Below are 20614 nucleotides of genomic sequence, written 5' to 3'. Positions count from 1 at the left end.
CTCAACAAGCAGTCCTATGGGACTGCAAGAATTTGTTGCTGTTAAGTTTGTTTTGGTCCCTGAAGGTGCAAAAATACAAGTTGTTCAATGAGTTTTATTGTAAAGACTTGTTGTTCGGCTTAGTTTAAGTTTGAAAGAACAATAGATTTGGCAATCGTTTAGGATAAGTTAGTCGCCTGAAATGTTAACTCAATCAATTTGGTGAGGGAGCGAGCAGCGCTTGTAATTGTCTGTTGTTTAAAATAGTTGAGATAGAGATGGATGCAAATTAAAAAAAATAGATAGCGTGCGAGAGTTTTTAAGATATTATGTATTTGTAGGATATTGTAGTTGTTACAATAAAGTTGTTGTTTTCAGATAAAAATGTTTGTTTGATGATAAAGTCGCATGTGTTACGTCAAGAGCAGAAAGAAATTGTTTTTAGTTCTTCCTAATATGGAGCAAATACAGCTCAATTGCTTCTTTAGTCTTTCCCGAAGCCTGTCCTCTTATTAGTACCAGAAATCGTCTATTCCCCTGTGCTAGTGGTGAGACTCCCAGTGCAAAAATTGAAAATTTTTCAAACTGCTTCAAAGCGTTGCCAATGGCATTCTAAGGCATAGTGCTGGAAGGCCATGAATAGGAACCTTCGTTTGCATTATAGTGTTGAGTCAATCCTTTCTCTTTTAGAACTATTTTTAGAACAGAGTTTTCCAGGAAAAAAATCTTGCAGTTCAAAATCTTCCACGCCTTCCGCCGTTGTTGAAAATGAACATAATTCATGCATGACAGTTGTTTTTATCTGATTGGTCAGTTCAATAACTCTGATTACGTGATCAAATTTCTTTCGCAAAAAGCGCTTCTAAAAATAACGCTAAACAGAAAAGGGTTGACTTGCAGGGTTAATATGGGAGAATCAAGTTCAATCTTACGGGCTCATGATAGTACATACAAAGTTCCAGAGGGGTTTAGGGATCTGGTTATGGGTGAAGGACATTATATCCGGAGGGCCTTAAAAGTGCATACAAGAAAATCGATTTGCTCAGAATTGAACTTGCCAGAAACAACTTTCAAGGCTAGTGAAGGATATGTTGCTAGGAGAGGTCCTAAAATTCAAGAACCTCTTGGGCTGAAATTTCCATCTATGCCCCCTTTTACACGTGAAAAAAATAAAGTTCTCTTAAAGTTTTATAATGCAATTCACGAATTTTCATTGACTTAGCCATCAGAAAACGAAAAAAAAAGTTGCAAAATTACGAAGTATGTTGGACTTCATTACGAAGTATACCCCCAACTGCAAGCATGTATAAGTCTTTTTGCTGTGGAGCATGCAAAATAAGCGTAGAAGTTTTCAAGAAGTAGATATGACTGTCTCAGGCTTCCATAACTACACAAAAAAACCCAAGTAAATTTGCTTTCTTTCTTCCTTTTTGATTAATCAAAGGACAAGAAATGGCGAATAAAGTACGCTTTTCTAATAAGAACCTCTTGTACAAGGATGTTAAGGTTGATAAGCTGACAACGTTCCCAACCTGATACTGAGAAATATTTTGTAGAATTCCACTAGTATACTAATGCAAATACTGCAATCTAATTGGTTGAGCCATTGCACATTATCAACCACAACGTTTCCTCGTTTCTCCAAAGTTTTGAATGAACATTTACAAACTACTGGATAATTAAATTTCCAAGACTAAAGGAGGACATTTATGGTTTCTTTAAATGATAAACCTCGTAATTTTTGGGAGAAACTGATAAGCGCATGTACACAGCTGCAAATTTCAAATTGGCAATTCAGTCCGCACACATTTTCTAAAGCGTAAAGTTTAAAAATAAGACCAGAAATAATTCGACTTGTTATTTGAAGAAAACGTCAGTTCAAATTGTACTAAAACAATTAGATTATTTGCTCTTTATTTCTATGACGCGATAGTTGATTCAGCCTTCGGCCTCATCAACTATCACCTCATAGAAATCTCAAGCTCATAATCCAAGTGTTAATTAAAGGATACTACATACCCGCACGTAGATACGAATTCATATCATATCCGCATCATATCATTCTTTCCATAGAACGACTCCTTGAAGTGATCCTCCATCCCTATTCAAACAACAAAAACAGCAACCCAACAAAAGTTTATTCATGTTCCTTGTCAAAGATCAAATAAAATCAAATATCAAATCTTCGAGCAGTGTCAGATGGGAACATATGGTGTCTTTCCAGTCTAACTGTCAAATGGTTTTCTGTCAAAAAAACCCACAAAAACAACAAAATGAACACTTTAATACAAGTGGCAATCCTTAAGGAATTTACGAATGCTGTAAGCAAGCTAAATTTCTAATGTAAAGTTTTCTATGATTTACTGTAATGATTTTATGATTTAGGACTGTTTATTGTTTATTTATTGATATAGTTAGAATGTTAGTCATTAATTGGTCATGTATGTTTTAATACGTGTCTTTCACATAATTATACGGTTAACCACTGTAAATATTTGGATCAACCTAGTCCCCAGGGCTTATTTGGATAATCACGATCAAATCGCTGAAATTTACAGGGACACTTGTTATTTCAGAGCTGACTTTGAATTGTTTGTGAAGTTACTAACATGGCAAAAGATTTTGTGAACAGTTTCGATCACAGTCCATTTTTGGTCGAGGTGAGACTATACTGAATAATAATGGCTTTTTTTAGCTGTAAAGAACTCCTTTTTTGCTTATATTAAGTTTACTTTAATTCACAGTTAAATTGTCCTAATCAAAAGAATAAATTTATCCTGTGATTAAATGTTGTTTCTCCAAGCTGGATTAGCACTATCCAAGGATTAAACTAAAAGTTAAATTTAACCCACCTAGCGAGGTGAATTAACGTGCTAATCGGATGAAAAAGAGGACAAACAAGTCAAAATGGCAGACATTTTGCTTAAAGTACTGGGCCCGGTAAGGAATGCTCTGAGTAGTTACCAAATATGGACAAACCATTGTTTGAAAATACGCAAAATTTTTAGTTTTTTACATGACTAGTGCGAAGCAAGAAGTCTCAACATTTTTGCTGCCAGAGATAGAAATCGTTGCATGCTGTAATGTAAAAATGAAAGATCAGTGATTCAGTGATGCCTGATGCAGAAAGCTTCGTCCAGTGTACAACTCTCATTTTAATTTAAGCATTTTTGTTAGTCTTCATAGAAGACAAGTATAGTTCAGATATAACTATCAGGCTTTCTTTTTCTTTTTATTCAACAAGTTCGCATCAATTTTGTAGGAAAACGATCTTTGCAGCGCAGCAACATTTGGACCATTTTAGGATTTGACATTTTAAATTGAAGTTTTTAATCTTATTGCAATTAATCTACTCGCATCTCATAATTTTAGGATTTGAACTTTCATTATACTATATATTTGTATTCATAATTTTATTTTCCAAGGGCCACAAATTTATTAGCCTTTGGCTATTAAGTGGTTAACCCTCGTTAAATAATGTCTTTGTTATTATTATTATTATTATCGTCCTCACCTAATGTTTGCTTAGAGTCCTTAGGGCCGAGACCAGACCATGGTCCTGGGGCACTAGGGGATAGCCAGTTTTTAGCTTGATAGCACCCTCCTCAAGATGTGTCCTGTACCTAGCAAGGTTATCTTTTGTAGTTCACTGATGCTTATTTGGCTGGGAATTCTTCCAAGATTATTATTATTATTATTATTATTATTATGATTATTATGATTATTATAACCATCATAATTATTCCTTCCCTTCCCTAGGACACCAGCTACAGACCGGTTTTACTGGCTTAACCGGGGCTTAATCGAAGGATAGTTAAACGATGAATAGACACCATTTTATTCCTCGATTAATTATCCCGCTAACCTCGGGTTATGTTATTCGGGTTTTGAACAACTGGGGCCTCGCCTTCATTTGGCAGAGTCTGCATTTTACGTAAAAATACAGTGGAGAGCAGATGCTATGGAGTTGTACGCATCTACAGAGTCATTCTGTTCAAATAGAACTCTCTCAAACAGTTACAGCTTTAGTTACATGTGCTTATCCAATTCTATATTTTTTCAGACTTTCGATGACGGTGCTACTGTTCTGACGAAGTGTTCAGTAGAAAGACTGCAATCCATCCTGAGCCCAGATGAAGCCAAGAACAACCAGCTGATCCTCAACAGTTACAAGAACGCCGTCCAGCAGTTTTGTAATGAAGGCAAAAGTGACGACAAGATCATGATTGTTGCCTTTGAGAAGGAGTCCAGCAATCCCGCTGGCTTGATTTTGTTCAAAAAATGGAGTTACGAAGCCAGTAAATTAACATCTCTATCAGGGCATGCAGTTGCCAGCGAAATGAGGGTCATGACCCGGAAACTGATGTGGGAGGTCAGCTATTGTGTTAGAAGAGCTGACGACCGTTTCTTGTGTTTAGGAGACATTCCTCTTTCCTGTGCAACAGAAGAGGTTAGAAATAGAGCGAAGCATGATCCCCACGGAACTAGTACCCACATCTGGTTTGTTTTAGAAGGATTCTCCAATGTACCTGCTCTGTGCCTCTATCTGGCTCATGGGTTTGAGATCATTGGTTTTAACAAAGTAGAAAACGAGGTCTTAATGGCAGTACGTAATGTTGGTGACGAAAGCACACGTAGGGCTTTAAAGCAGGTGAAGGGCAAATTGGAAAGCACTTTTCTTCTACCTGTCCTTAAGAATGCTGCCGCTATACAGCCAGCAATAACATGGATGGCGCCCAATGACATTTTCGCACCCAGCAGCACCGGGGAAAGCCAAGACAGCCAAAGTACAGAGGTTTCTGGAGTGAACTTATTCTCGCAACAGTCCTCTGTAGCTATGGGAAAAGCAACGGCAGAAAGCAAGTTGCAGGGTACATCCAGGAGTAGCAAGCTCGAAATCCAGATGGCAAGTCATCACCAAACCCAGGAAGACCAATTTTCGCATTCAGGAGTTTCTGACGAGGAAGTTATCTCCCAACAATCACCCGAAATCCAGATGGCGAGTCCTCAAGAAACCCAGGAAGACCAATTTCCACATTCAGGAGTTTCTGACGAGGCAGCGACCTCCGAACAATCACCTGCGGCTACAAAAGTAGGAGATAACCCAGTAGAACAAGAAGATGAAGAGGATGAGGTAAGCAAATAAAAACTAAGACTTAAAGTGGAGAGGTTTTTGGGCCACTAGATTGTTACTGAGATAGAAAGCTACACAGTGAAACCTCCATATAAGAAAGTTCTACATTGCTAAAAAAACATTTAACAGTGCTTTTGACTCTATGTTCTTGATTAGTAGAATTCTACTGGTATACTAATGCAGTATACCAGTAGACACTGCAGTCTAACTGTCAAATGGTTTTCTGTCAAAGAAAAAACAACCACAAAAACAACAAAATGAACACTTTAATACAAGTGGCAATCCTTAAGGAATTTATGAATGCTGTAAGCAAGCTAAATTTCTAATGTAAAGTTTTCTATGATTTACTGTAATGATTTTATGATTTAGGTCTGTGTATTGTTTATTTATTGATATAGTTAGAATGTTAGTCATTAATTGGTCATGTATGTTTTAATATGTCTTTCACATAATTATACGGTTAACCACTGTAAATATTTGGATCAACCTAGTCCCCAGGGCTTATTTGGATAATCATGATCAAATCACTGAAATTTACAGGGACACTTGTTATTTCAGAGCTGACTTGAATTGTTTGTGAAGTTACTAACATGGCAAAAGATTTTGTGAACAGTTTCGATCACAGTCCATTTTTGGTCGAGGTGAGACTATACTGAATAATAATGGCTTTTTTTTAGCCGTAAAAAACTCCTTTTTTGCTTATATTAAGTTTACTTTAATTCACAGTTAAATTGTCCTAATCAAAAGAATAAATTTATCCTGTGATTAAATGTTGTTTCTCCAAGCTGGATTAGCACTATCCAAGGATTAAACTAAAAGTTAAATTTAACCCACCTAGCGAGGTGAATTAACGTACTAATCAGATGAAAATGCAGACAAACAAGTCAAAAAGGCAGACATTTTGCTTAAAGTACTGGGCCCGGTAAGGAATGCTCTGAGTAGTTACCAAATATGGACAAACCATTGTTTGAAAATACGCAAAATTTTTAGTTTTTTACACGACTGGTGCGAAGCAAGAAGTCTCAACGTTTTTGCTGTCAGAGATAGAAATCGTTGCATGCTGTAATGTAAAAATGAAAGATCAGTGATTCAGTGATGCCTGATTCAGTAAGCTTCCCCCAGCGTACAACTCTCATTTTAATTTAAGCATTTTTGTTAGTCTTCATAGAAGACAAGTATAGTTCAGATATAACTATTGGGCTTTCTTTTTCTTTTTATTCAACAAGTTCGCATCAATTTTGTAGGAAAACGATCTTTGCAGCGCAGCAACATTTGGACCATTTTAGGATTTGACATTTTAAATTGAAGTTTTTAATCTTACTGTAATTAATATACTCGCATCTCATAATTTTAGGATTTGAACTTTTATTATACTATATATTTGTATTCATAATTTTATTTTCCAAGGGCCACAAATTTATTAGCCTTTGGCTATTAAGTGGTCAACCCTCGTTAAATAATGTCTTTATTATTATTATTATTATTATTATTATCATCCTCACGTAATGTTTGCTTAGAGTCCTTAGGGCCGAGACCAGACCATGGTCCTGAGGCACTAGGGGATAGCCAGTTTTTAGCTTGATAGCACCCTCCTCAAAATGTGTGCTGTGCCTAGCAAGGTTATCTTTTGTAGTTCACTGATGCTTATTTGGCCGGGAACTCTTACAAGATTATTACTATTGTATTATGAAGAATTCCAAGCAGATTCAACTTGTGAGTGAAAAGCAGTATTACAAATTGACCAAGATGACGGTAAGTTGGAGGTCTTCTTTGTAGTAAGACGAAAAGTAATAAGTTTCAAGTGGCGTGCTCAAAAGGATGGCTTGTGGCTTGAAAGGTACAGCATTATCTGCGTAATGGAGCCTATTGGCAAAACTGGGCACGCCTTTTAGTGTTACAGATCAAGCAACTTAAAATCTTTGAAAATGAAAACAATGTATTTAAACTTGACTGAAAACACTAACTGTGGTACTTTTGTTAGAAGGAACTGAAAAGCGGGGTATTTTGATTGATAACTGCTTTTCATGTTAAATTTCTATTTTATTTTTCGCTTTATGAGTGGTTGTAAATTACATTACTTAACGAAATTAAGTATATGTTGCAAAGAACTGCAGAAACTCGAACACATTGCTATTAATACTCCTTTCAAAGTCACAGGCTATTTTTCATTTTAATTGTGTTGTTCAAGTTTACCAGGAGTAGTCAACCAAGTGTGTAGTTCACATTTTCTCTCATGAGAATGAAAGCTCACAAAGCAGAAGTTTAGCTAAACCTGTGATTTCCTACCGTTACTGTCATTTGTAATTACATTATCATGTTTCAGGCTGTTTCTGCTTATCTTTCGGCCCAACATATCGTTTAAAAAATTTAGAGAAAAATAGTTTCGTTTGTAGTATTTATGGTTTAATTAGTGCGGACTTTTAGATCCCCAAAGTAAAAACGTTACAGAAAACATAAAAAATGGAAATTTCATATTGATAAAAATGTGACCTGATTTGGGAAAACATACACTAACGGATATCCGTTTAACGGCCTGAAAAAACGGTAAACAAACGGATAGAAAACGGCCATCAAAAGCGTTTAAACGGTTGCTCAAACGGATGAGCAAAATAATTAAACGATTTCCTCAAATCATAAAACGGTTTCCTAAACCGTTCGAACGGATGCGTAAAAACGTCAACAAAACGTTTAAACGGATAGAGACATAATTAAACGGTTGGTCACTTCAATCAAATGTTTTCTTGAAACGGTAGAAATGAACAACATTCAAACGTAAAATAATTTCTACACTAAGTGCATATTAATGTCGTGGACATGACAAGATTATTTTGCTCCGTTCATTGCAAATCGCCACATGAAAATTGTCTTACCGCGCCGTCTGCTTTATCCTTACAGTTAGCGAGTCCAAGTCAAGATTAGAAGAAATTGATTTTGAGTCAACAGAACAAATGCCATTAAAATAAACCTTCCTTCTTTATTTTTGATCGCCTGAGAAATTATGTAATCACATCGCCAGTCCAGCTGAGCCAGTACAGTGATCGAACAAATGGCTGGTTCGAAGGCAAAACTTCGCTTCAATAAAGGATACATCGCTTATAAAAAAGTGGTTTAGATTCCCTCAATGTTTCCGTTTGGTCTGTGTCCTTTTAAACCAGAAACTAAGAGAATAAGCTTGCGGAGACCGCGAAGAAGGCAAAGACGGCAATAATTTTCACGTCGCCATGTAACACGCCATATTAGCTGCTGTGTCCATGATCAGTGGTTTCCGTTAATAGTGTGTGCGATGATTGGTTGTTGGTTGCCACGGAAATAAAACAAAATATTCCACCAGAGAGAGCTAGAGGTGATACGCTTTTTCCCGGCAATATTTTATACTCATCTCTTTTAAAACTTTTAACTTCCATACACATCCTTATTATGTTAGTATAGGTTCCCTTTAGTTTTACATGGACACTTAAATCGAGCCTAATACCGACCAGACTGAAAATAAACCCAATTTTCGTACGTTGTTAACAATACAAGCGTAATTTGACCTGATTGAATTGATCGTTTGTCTGTCCGAAACCTTTTCTAAAGAAACTTTTTAGAAACGAACACTTCTACTAAGAGCACGCTTATGTGCGGGCTTCGACATGCATTCCATTTTAAGACTAAGCGTGCGCGCTTCGCTACATTATGAAGTCAACAAAGCGGTGAAATCGGTGCGAACAAAAGTAGCTGAAAGTTTACAAGAGAGCACAATATTAATTTTTTTGTAAACTTTCGTTCGTACCGATTTCACCGCTTTGTTGAATTCATTCATTCGTTCATTCATTGACTTCAAGCGGAGACTTGTTCAAATAAACAATTGAATTTATTTTACAACTAAATCAATGTTACATGTTTTGTCCTATCTTAAATTTACAAAAAAAATTCACATCTGAAATTTGAACCCTTATCCTAGTTAGCCTAATTACAGTTAAAAAAGTCGAGCTGATGCATATGTAACAGATCGACACTTGTTGTTAATCTTGCCTTTTATACCCCGCCAGATTTTTTCTTTTTCCTCATTTGAGGTAACAGGAAACTGTGTAAATATTAAAGTTTTCAAGGAGTTCAGTCTGCCGCTATCCAGGGACCCTTTCTTATGTGACCCATCTGTGTTGCTGTTTGCAAGCTCTGCTTTTGTAAACAAGATTGGAACCAGCTTCAGTGCGCACCTGTAGAGATTCTTTTCTCGGCGCAGTGCCTCCTGGACTCCACGTACCTTCCTAGGTGTTACACAGTTCCGGATGAGTTCCTCGCCAACTCTGCCTGGACTGCTGGGGAGAGGAAGCTGCACTGCTGGACTGCTGAGCGGGGGAAGCTGTATGGCTGGACTGCTGGGCGGGGGAAGCTGTACTGCTGGACTGCTCGAAGGTAACTGTACTGCTGGATTGCTGGGAGGCAGCTTCACTGCTGGAGAATGGGAACAAGACTCATCTACATACAGGGTCTCCCTCAACGCGCTGGTGTCGATGGTGGAAAGGTCACTGGTGTCGAGCGGAGTGAGCGGTATATCATGCAGGATTGGAGCAAAATCATCAGGTTCAGGAATCTAATAAAGAAACCAATATGGAATTATCAGTTGTTTTGTTATAATCAGCCAATTGAGGTTTAGGATTTCAAGGAAAATGCCAATTTCTTTAAATTTTAATCTATTCTATGTCTATACTTTAACTAGTAATTATTTACCAGGTTGTGTATTAATCATATGACATGAAGTACAAAGTATGCGCCTGAGCTGAGGTAAGGGTAATGTGCAACAAAGGCTAAGTATGTATGATCATCAAAACACCTGTATCTTTTTTACAGTAAATCAAATATACATCCCACTCAACTTGAGCGCATTAAATGTTTGTAGCAAATAATTCTTACTCACCAAGTCACTCTGTCTGACCATTTTCTCCTCTAAGGACACCAGACGCTCTTCCATTTTGTCAAAACAAGCCGTCATTTTCTGCTCAATAGCTCGCAACGAGTCTTGAATTCCCACTATCATCTGTAAGACAATAAAAAGGAAACAAATACAAGGTGGTATTAACATCATATACAAATACTTGTTAAAAAAAAACTTAAGGATAGGTCGCGTGTTTGATTAGCGAGTATAGTAAGATCAATACATGTAATGGTTCCCAGTAATACCAAAGTTGAAATCATTTAGAGACTACGTAAGATTGTTGCGATATAGTGGATGTAAATACCAGTTATGCAATGATTTCGAGTGGCATACTGTGAAATATCCCACTCGTGACTTGATTTTTCTTTGTATACACACGAGCCTTTCAAGGAAAAATCAAGTCACGAGTGGGATATTTCACAGTATGCCACTAGAAAACATTGCATAAGTAATTTATCCCATGCCTCTTACATACGCACACAGTTAAAAATAAATCCGAACAGCTTACAAAATGATACAACTTCGAGTGAATATATATTGCTAAGCTTGTGATTGAAGTTTTTAACGTTACCGTATCCGGTTTAAGTTTTTTCCATCTTCTTTTCGGATTAATTGCCAACAGAATCCAGTATAAATAAGTTATGTCGGCTTTGTTCTGGCTGTAGATCATTGAGAATTTTTGCTTCAGAACCTTTGTATTGAGCGGTGACAAAGCTCTTTCTAACCGAAACTCTCTTCTAATAATTTCTAACAAATTGGTTCAGACAAAAATGTTCGGAAGCTTTGTAAAAATGCTGCGAGAAAAGAGTGACTACGCTAGCGTACTAAACGTTGGCGCAACTACTCTACTCGTTGGCGAAACGAACGCAATTCTGAGATTTAGTCAGCGAAATTAGTGGATTGAAGACAAGGGTACATACCTTGCTCAACTGTTCCTGGACTCTCATTTCACTTTCAATTTTATTTAGTTTGCTGTTTAGGCGCTGACATTCCTCTGTCTTTGCCTCCAGTTGTCGGCGTACAAGGGTAACGTCCGGTTGTTCAGCCTGCAGCCTAGCCCTTTTTGCTGTCCAATCCGTTTCAAGCTCACTCCCATTCTTTTCGACGACATCTGTGTGTAGCTTTGCCCGTTTAGCTGTGTGATCAGTGTCAGCCTCACTCGTTTTCTTTTCGGCGACATCTGCTTGCTCAGCCAAGTGTACGTTCGCTCGTTTTGCTGTGCGAGCGGCGTCCAACTGTAGTTCCCGCGCGTTCTGTTCGGCTAAGAACTTCTGGTACGGATGGTCTGAAACTGGGGGTGGAACTTTTTCTTGGGCAGAAGACACTTCATCGTTCACCGGCACGGTTGATTTCTTTCCTGCGGAAATGAAAAAATTTATTAGCTAAAAATGAAACTTGTCCTAACTTAGGTCTTCAATGTTATAAAAATCGGTAAATCTGTGTAGCCAAAAGAAAAAGGCTTTGCTCTCGCTCAATCAAATGAAACTTGTAACTTAGGCCTGTCTTCAATGTTACAATCGGTAAATCTGAATTTGATCAGTTACTTACCTTTCTTTGTCTTTGGTTCCCAATTCTCTGCCACCTCAGCATCGTACCAACGTGAGCCGAATTTGACTTTCACAAGGTCTCCTACTTTTAACGGCGTAGCAGAAGTTTCTTCCAAATCGCCCCGTGCGAATTTGATCTCTTTTCTCTTCGGCCAATGTGGACGATCTCTCCAATGGCAGTTAGTTTTCCAAAGAACTTTAACTTTATCGTTAACAGACATGTTCAAAATATTGTTTGCAAATGGCCGGATTCAACTTTCACTTACGGCTGATAAAGCTGTTATGAACAACCGCAATAAGGTGGCCCTTTTATACGGGGTCAATAGGATCCAAATTTTCACTCTAAAGAAACACGCGTTGGTATTGGAGGAATTGTTAATGAGATCAACAATGGTTATGGGAACCATTGTTAATGAGCATAAATTCTCACTTCGAATTAACATATTTTTGCACATTGCGCGTGGGTATAAAAAAAGTTAACACAGAGCGCGCGGGTTTACGCGTGACTAAAACCTTTTCAGACGGCATTGAGTTTTAAATATTGCGAATTGAAGATTCCTTTGTTGATTAAAAAAATGAAAAATTGCGCGTGGGTTATAATTTTGAAAAAAAAATCACACATTGCGGCACTGCATACTGACGTGCGCGGAGTCAAAAAATTTTTGTGAACATCGAAACTGTCCACTAAGTTTACCATAGCTTCAAACAAAATCCGAAAAACCCCGTATCGTGACCCCAATGACAGTGAATTTAAACTAAAATTGAAGTAACATTTAAATTATTTTTATTTTACAAATCAAAAAGCAGATATTTACAATCATTAAAGGTATATTTACATCAGGAATACAAAATCTTTGAATTTTGTGCGCAGAAATTAGTTACAATTTTAGTGTAACACTAATTCACATCAGGGAGCTGGTGCAACTAGGTCCTCGGTTCCATATTTGCAGAATGGTCGTATCTCCCGATACAAATACTGTTTTCTTTCCTGGCTAAGGCCTTCTGGGCAAAGTTTGCATGGCAGAACTAATGGGGGCATAACTGTAGGATCCTTTAATAACATAAGAGAACGTTCTTGTGAAAATCGGTGTTCCTTAAAGTAAACTTTTCCCGGTTCGTCCATGGAAAAATGAAAGTGATGGTACTTCTTAATGTTTGGGAGCTTTGTGAAGTACTCCGAAAGAAATGCCGCCCAGTCGTACACGGGAACAATTTCCTGGCCGTCATGTGTTCCCACCAACTGCGCTTTGTTTACTCCTGTAGTACTACAACAGTCAACCATTCGTGCAAATTCGTAGAGCGACGATATAAAGTTCACTTTGTATGCTCGCTTGATCAGGCCAAAGCAGCGGTCTGGGACAAATTTCGTGTGTCCGGCGATTAAGAAGGAATAGTTAATTGATTGATGCAGTTCGTTTATTACTCTCCATGCGAAATACCACAAAAAGTAATTGTTTTTATTCTGCCCCGTACAATTGTCAGCATGTAAGTAAGCATGAGTTTCTCCAAGTCCGTGGGTCTCCAAGTAGTGGTGGACGTAGCTAATTGTGGAATTCGCTCCTTTTCCGACAGTACTAGCTTCATCAATGAGATAATTTACTTGGCGCCCTGCTCCTTCACACATGACACCGAAAATGCCACATTTTCGTGGGGTCTTAAAGTAGATGGGCCCTGGTTGCATCGGGTTGCTAGGAAAGTGGATCTGTTGCGCGTAGTCGAACGAATAGTGAACTGTACCGTTCATTGAGCACGGTTCATGACATTCGCTTAATCGGATAGGCGGCTCCAGTTTCAAAAGTGTTTTTTGCTTCCTCGCAAACCTCGTTGTATAACTCTCTCTCACTTTTAAGTGTCGAGATGTTCTTGTTGAGCGCGGACACATTCTGATTTCTCTCCGTCCGGAAGATTCGCCGATCTTACAAGTTTCGAAGTGTTTTGCTGGCAAGTCACGCACAAGTCAGTCATTGGTTTTGCTACAACCACATTAGGGTGAAATTGTTCCCATAGATCTTTAAACTTAGAATAGCTTACCGCCTGCTTCTCTGAGGCTGTACACGCCGCAACAAAATCGCGCCACACGCTCATCTTCGTTTTGCTTGCAGACAACAGTTTTATGTCGTCGCTCTTATAACCAGGAATCCTCCCAGGAAGCGAGATCGCGTTCTCCTCAACATAGTTCGTAAGGAATAATTTAACATCTTCAACCACAGTTGTAGGGAGTGTGTTGCTTGGTAATCTTTTGCAGTTTCCATGCGTTCTTGGTGAAATGCCATAGTTTTCATAATGTTCCTTTAGTCGGTGAAATCTTGAGTAACTTAATCCATACAGATTAAGAAACATTTCCTTGCAGATGGTTAATGATTGAAACAGGAAATTACAGCGAGGACTTCGATTTCGTTTATCGCCAATGTGATCGATTCTGGTGAACGCTTGAATGTTGGCCAGAATAACCAAGTCTAATTCTGCGCTTGATAATTCAAGGCAGTTGTTCAAGTTTGACATAACACTTTCTTCAGAAAAATAGCCAGAGCAAGGACCACAGTTAGGTCCTCTTGAGAGTTTATTCTGCTTTTTAAAGAGTTTCAACACCAAACAAGAGATTGCGGGAAGCTTTTAGAAATGAGATCTTTACTCAATACATCAAGGTAAGCTAAAATAGCTGTGAGGTATTCAATTCAGTGAAGCGAATCACAGTGATTACAAATTCTTGTGCTACAAGTCACACTGGATAGAATATTCAAATGAGAGCTGATAGTATTGTCTGCGAGCAATAACCATGTGTTTCTGTTGATGCTCAGAACAATGATAAACAAAACTGGAAGCTTTTTTCCTAGAAGCGATTTTCTAGGAAAAAGTGAAATTACAGTATGCAAATTTGAAGTGTGTTTTGCTTGCCGAATTGATTGATAAAATAAATAAACCAGGAATAAAGTGACTGCGATAAGATGGGCATAGAAAGCGAAACCTTCAACTTTGAAAAAGATTCACTCTTTGTTTTAGTCTTACAATTATCTGAAAGGTACATAAAAGACAGCAAAGTAATAATATTAAGTAAACAACAAACGAAATGTTCGAAGTGAAACGAAGTGTTCGAACGATCCAGCATAATAAATATTATAACTTCTGCCGCTGTTTGTTGACATTGTTTCGTGGCATTTGCAACTGCTGTACGTTGTTTCCTAAACTATGGCTCAATGGTTACGGCAAAAGGAAAGACAGAGGGATTGGTTCTGACAATGTAAACTGGGACGGCTTACTATAAAACGGACCGAGCCGTTCTATAAAACGGACTAAGACTTTCTATAAAACGGAAGAAGTTTGCTGTTAAACGGATAGTTCTTCCATTTAAATGGATTGCCCTCCCGTTTAAACGGATTGTCCTTCCGTTTAAACGGATAATGGTCTTTTAAAAACGTTTTGCCAATTTTATCAAACGGATCAAAAAACGGATTAAACGCTTCTAGAAACCGTTTAAACGCTTTTGGAAACCGTTTTAACGGATACTAAACGGGTAGAAAACGCTTTCAAACCGTTAAACGGATATCCGTTAGGGTACGTTTTCCCAAATCAGGTCACAAATATGATTAAACTTAAAACTTGTAAAACTGCTAAAATGTTATTTCTGTCAAGTTTCAAGTTATAACAAATAATAAAGCAAGTTAATTTCTCCCATATACGTTGCTAATTAAAAGTGACAAAACGTTACTTCCAGTGACCTCTAACCATTATCAGTATAAATCTACTAGCGTTCTACCACGAATGCTGCTCCCTGATTGGTTAAACTACTCACTATCTACTTTGTGATAGATAGCGAGTAGCGTAGCAGTATGCCCTTGTACCTTGTAATCAAAATGATGGCCGCTTCTTGGCATTTTGAAAGAGGATTTAGATAGTTTTGAATGACTACTAAATTTATACTAAAACAATCAGATTGTTCGCTCTCGATTTCTACCGCGTGATAGTTTAAAAGTTAAAGGTTGAAGGATTGAAAATTTTTTAATTTAACTTGCAAACTACTTTGTCGTTTTTTTGTGGAAACTCAGAAAATGAAAGTTTACACATTATTACATTCAAAAGTGTTAGTGGGGATCACAAACACTTCATTTTTTACTTAACAAACTGTGAATGGCCCCAGTTAGCTGTAAATGGGTGTATAACCAAAAGTTTCGATCAAAATGGAAAAAAATGAATACCATTTAATGGCATATTCCTGAAGACTTGATACAGTTTTGTTATTCTAGATTAAGCCTACTCGACCCATAGCTTTTTAACTCTGCCTTAGATGTGCGAAAACTGTCATCTAGGCCGGTCCCAAGCCCGGATAAAAGAGGAGTGTTGCGAGTGGAGAAAATTTCTGCATTGCATATAAAAGCAAAGAGGAAACAGTAATTTCTTCCAAAAAATCGCTGTGTTATCTATTAATCTAGGTAAAACATTAAACATATTTTGCAGTAAGAGGTTAAATTGCTGGTGCTAAGCAGCTAACCTTGCCAAAGTTTTTGCTCTGCCAATATTTTGCAAATGTGTACCACATTGACAGTTACTTTACAGACATGAACGCAACCTTGAGTTCACTTTTTGATCTGTTGGAAAAAGGACGAAGAATCCACACAATCGATAGTCGTAGTCGATACATACATTTCCCTCCTAACAAAATGAAAACTTTTCCCTTGACTGTGAGCATGCATAGAGTGACGGGAAGTCTGCGATTCACAGACTTTCGATGTTAGACGGGGCGAGAGGTCGCGATTCCCGGTGCTGACCAAAAGTCGTGCGGCCTCTGGGAATGAGAATGGCACCATAAAAAACTGGCGTGAAATTTGTAACCAGTCTCTTTTGTCTTGTTACGTTGAACTAAGGTGAGTTACCTTTAAGACTTATCTGAATCCCGTCGTTACTTCAGTAAAATTTAAAGCAAACAAAGCGGACTTAGGTAAAATAACAAACCAAGGAAATTCGCTGATAATTTAAATCTTTAACCCATTGACGCCCGAATGAAACCCATCCCTAAATTCCCGGCGATTTTTTTACTTTTCTGAATGAGCACAAGCACTAAAAATAAACCATGTGCGCAGTAACCACACACACAAGATTAGGTTTCAAAACATGGTTTAGTTTAAGCTGAATAAATGAAGGGCCAAAATATTAAAAATTTCAACAAAAAGAACTTAACTTGATGTTTAAAAGTCATAAGAAAACAAGAAATTATATTATTTCTTTGCCGCGCGACAAAATGCCCAACAGAAGCCGAGAAAATTGAATACACAACAATGGGTTATTATTGACTTCGGAGGACAAAGTGAAACCAAATACAACAGAATTTCCAATCTTGTACTATAACGGCTAACATTTAAGAAAACAAAGGAAAATAAACGCAAAAGGCACATGTTAAAACAAGTTTAAAATCAAGAAATCAAATAATTTCTTTATCGCACGACAAAATATTACAGCGCAGGAAAGAAAGATTAAAGTTGTAAGTCAAAAAGAGGACAAAAACAATTGAGCTTATTATTTTGAGATCAATCGTATTTGAAATCTACCAAATTAGTGGCCACTTAAGTCTTTTCTCAGCAGTTCTGTAGTAGCTGAATAAGACTCCCAAAAATATCCTTGAGCGAAGCGAATAAACTAATCAAACAAACCCGAGAGGTCGCCGTAGATAAAATGTGCAGAAATCTAGCGTGCAAAAATACTGTTCACTTTTTAAACCTAAAATTCCCCAAAACAGGGCACCAAATGAAAAAAATGTGAAAGGAAGTTCAATAACAATAAATTTTCATTCAAGCTGAGGCGGAAAAACTTACTTAAAAGTAAAAAATTTCAAAATTTCGCAGATGTGCTTTGCTACATGACCGCATGTTCAAACTAATTCTCACGCTAAAACGAAAGCTTCGAGTTTCTCCCGACCACTTTTGCAGTCATTCTATTGGCCATGGTGTTACTAATCGTTCCAAAAGTTGAATTCAACTTTGAAGCAATAATGTACATTACCATTTTTGTCTTCTTAAGCCAAAAGATCTATTTTTGCTTCTAAACGTTATCTTGACTTTAATAGACTATCTATCAACACGTGTAATAAACTATTTGATACTTTGTTTCTTCTGGTTGTGTTATACAGGTCCGAAATTTGGGGAGCTTACAATAATATGAACTTCAAAAAATGGGGGAAAAGACCCAGTAGAAAGACTACACACACAATTCTACAAATGCTTTCTTGGCCTCAACAGAAGAGCACTTAATGTGGTAGTTCAAAATGAAACTGGACAACTTGAATATCTTGATAACAATAATTAAAGTTTGGATACATCTTGAATCTCTCCCAGATAACAGTATTGCCAAACAATGCTTAATCATTTCCAATCAACCGGCAAATGAAACAAAACCCTATTTTATGTCCACAGTTGATGAACTCATTCATAAATATATGGACATTCAAAACCAACCACATGACAAAACAATCGAAAACAATTATATACCAACAATTAAAAATAATTGACAAAAATTAAAATATCACATCTCAAACAATTTAAAAAGACACCAACTGGAGTTTATCCACACCAATAAAAAGTTGAGTTTCTACTCTATGTTTAAAACAGATGTAAGCAAATCTGATTATTTAGAACAAATAAAGAACCTAAAGCATAGACAAGCTGTAGCTAAACTACGATCAAGCAACCACAGACTTAGAATCGAAACTGGAGACACTGTATCCCTAAATTACCCAAATCTCTTAGGATTTGTCAATACTGCCGCTCTCATTGTGATTGTTATGAAACTATTAGGCAACAAATAACAAGTGACATTGTACTAAATATATACCCATCATTCTATCCCTTGAATAATACTGATAAAACTCTATTCCTATTTAATAATGTTGACCAGTTTATTTGTAAGAAACTAGGTTATTTTGTATATGGAGCATTGCATATGAGAGAAACTTGTAATCCTATTTATTGTAATGTGATTAGTGGTATTGTTATCTCAAATTTATTTCTTTTTATATATTTCATATTTTGTTATTTAAGGTAATACCATCCACATATATGGGAAATAAATTTCTGTTGTAAGTCCAGGAAGCTGCATTAAGTCTGTGATCTGTATTCAAAACTCACTTGAAAGTGCACCAATCTGAAGATATTGAAGAATAAATATTCAGTATTCAAGGTTTATGTGAAAGGTCATGCTATTTGGCTGGCTTTGTGAGCAGGAAAGAAGCGGATCCTGTGTTCCAGTTGACCACCAGAACGGGCAAGATGGGCGTATCTCTTGCTCGCTCGAGATTCCTTGCATTTTTCCCCACGGAAAAAAAAGCTCTCAAGGCCATGACTGTGTAATAAATCCTTTTCCTAACAAGCTTTTTCGGTCAAGAGAGCTCGTCTGGACTTTTTCTAGGTCGATAACAACGCAAAAGAACAAGGCCAATATCCAGTCCAGCATCTTGACCGAAAAAGATTGTCAATAACACATGTATAACGATACAGTTACAGTCATGGAATAAACTGTTCAGGTTAATTTGAGATGTGACGCTTAATGTGACGCGATGCATTTGTGTTATACGTTTCCCCGTTTAGACAATCAAGACCTGCACTGAGTGATCAAAATGGACTCAGATAACACCAATGGTAACACCTTTACACATTTGTCTAATTCTTTCTGGCTATAGCCACAGCAAAATTGGATATTTTTAGTTTCTGCGTTTCATTTTTTTAGAGAGCCAAAAAGAAAATTGAGGGGCTTTTTCAAACGGGTAAACTCTCAAATTCCTGTTTATAGCACAACAAAAACAAAACATGCACAAAGATTAACTCATTTACTTACATACTCATTTACTTAATAAAAGTGTCTACCAATTTGTTTATTTGCTGTGTACATTTTGTTTTCTAGCCCAATTTATCTCTAAATCCAAACTGAAGTAAAGCAAAATAGTGTAGCCTTGCTAAGGGCTACTGGCTGAGCTAACCTCAAACCCCCCCCCCTCCCCACCATCACCTCACAGCCAAGATGGAGAACATATGTATGTAAGTTGTCTGGCCTCTGCATTCTGGAATACACCCCAAGTCTCTCTAACCAGGAGTCAACTTATTTCCATAAGATGCATGGATGTTTACCTGCAAAGTTCTTCTGTGATTTTCTATTCTCTCTAAACCGAACACAGATCATTGCATGGCTACTAACTGGTAACAAGCCAGAAAGAGCCCTGACAGACACTTTTCATTAACCAAGCAACCGTTTACTTATGTGTCTTTTGACAACTCTTGAGAAGTTATCGAATAAAAGACTTATTAAGTATGTTACATACCTACATACATACTACATAATTTATTCGGTAAAGCAGGTTGCAGTTGGTTAACTGGCAAGACATTAAGTGCTGATCTGAAGCTGCATTCTCCAAAATGATTAAATAATATACACTTAAATATCAAATGATAATGGATGAAAAAATGATAGCTGAAATAGATAAATATTCAAAAGTCAACATTTCAAATATTCAAAATGTTAAAAATATTTCAAGTCGAAAGATTTGTCGGAAATGCTGCCGGAAGCCTTAGCAAACCTGATAGATTTTAGGATCAGATATGAAATAAATGATAGGATTCTCTCACCCTATGGAGCCAGACTTCAAGCACTTGACTCCAGCGACTTCAGAACCCGTACAGCAAAGAAAAATTCCTGGTCATTGCAAATGTGTTTACTTCTTGCTGTGCCCAGGAAAATCTAGCTCCCTGCATTTGGAGAAGGATCGATAAATAAAGAGAGAAAATTATGTTTTTCCAGTTATGATGGCCCAGTGTCAATAGAAACTGCTAGAATATGTCATAGAAAATTCCTGACCTCACAAAAGATTTTCAATAGATAACACATTAGCTGGCTTGGGCATTTTTCATCAGACTAAGCTGAAAGCATAATTGCCATGCAAAAATTCAGCTGCCTTTTTCCTTCAGTTTGGTCTGAATTTTCCTTGGCAAGCTTAAAATAAATGTTAATGCATATCTTACTGTATGAAATAAATGTTACAATTAACTCATCCCATGAAGT

At 37.2% G+C, this 20614-nt stretch overlaps 2 protein-coding genes, 1 long non-coding RNA gene and 1 pseudogene across 4 annotated transcripts in view; 1 reads left to right on the top strand and 3 right to left on the bottom strand.

The window, feature by feature from the left end:
* The window catches only part of LOC145501373 (uncharacterized), a 28645-nt gene extending 8373 nt beyond the window's left edge, over positions 1 to 20272 (bottom strand). Inside the window, exons 1-2 of the long non-coding RNA XR_014051238.1 lie at positions 20182 to 20272; positions 1999 to 2080 (exon numbers count right to left, since the gene is read on the bottom strand). This is a non-coding gene — a long non-coding RNA (uncharacterized LOC145501373). The remainder of the gene's footprint in view (positions 1 to 1998; positions 2081 to 20181) is intronic.
* Positions 2066 to 6768, top strand: LOC145501350 (uncharacterized). Of its 2 annotated transcripts, none has more exons than XR_014051223.1 (2): positions 2066 to 5754; positions 6747 to 6768. XR_014051223.1 is itself a non-coding variant. In XM_081480836.1 (2 exons), exons 1-2 carry the CDS (start codon positions 3941 to 3943, stop codon positions 5675 to 5677), a joined length of 1179 nt encoding a protein of 392 aa, XP_081336962.1. In that variant the 5' UTR covers positions 2066 to 3940; the 3' UTR covers positions 5678 to 6569. The 2 variants fall into 2 exon arrangements, 1 of the variants encoding a protein (XP_081336962.1); XM_081480836.1 differs by lacking the exon at positions 6747 to 6768 and having other exon boundaries at positions 2066 to 5113; positions 5672 to 6569.
* On the bottom strand, positions 7884 to 11426 carry LOC145501361 (uncharacterized). The gene is made up of 3 exons (XM_081480851.1): positions 10952 to 11426; positions 10014 to 10133; positions 7884 to 9689 (listed from the first exon to the last, which is right to left on the bottom strand). The coding sequence occupies exons 1-3, from the start codon at positions 10976 to 10978 to the stop codon at positions 9072 to 9074; spliced, it is 765 nt and encodes a 254-aa protein (XP_081336977.1). The 5' UTR covers positions 10979 to 11426; the 3' UTR covers positions 7884 to 9071.
* LOC145501342 (uncharacterized) lies at positions 11569 to 14107 on the bottom strand (annotated as a pseudogene).
* Positions 20273 to 20614: the final 342 nt, after the last annotated feature.

The sequence above is a fragment of the Orbicella franksi genome, chromosome 10 (assembly GCF_964199315.1).
Source record: "Orbicella franksi chromosome 10, jaOrbFran1.1, whole genome shotgun sequence".
Lineage (NCBI taxonomy): Eukaryota > Metazoa > Cnidaria > Anthozoa > Scleractinia > Merulinidae > Orbicella > Orbicella franksi.
This window is presented reverse-complemented; position numbering and strand designations above follow the sequence as displayed.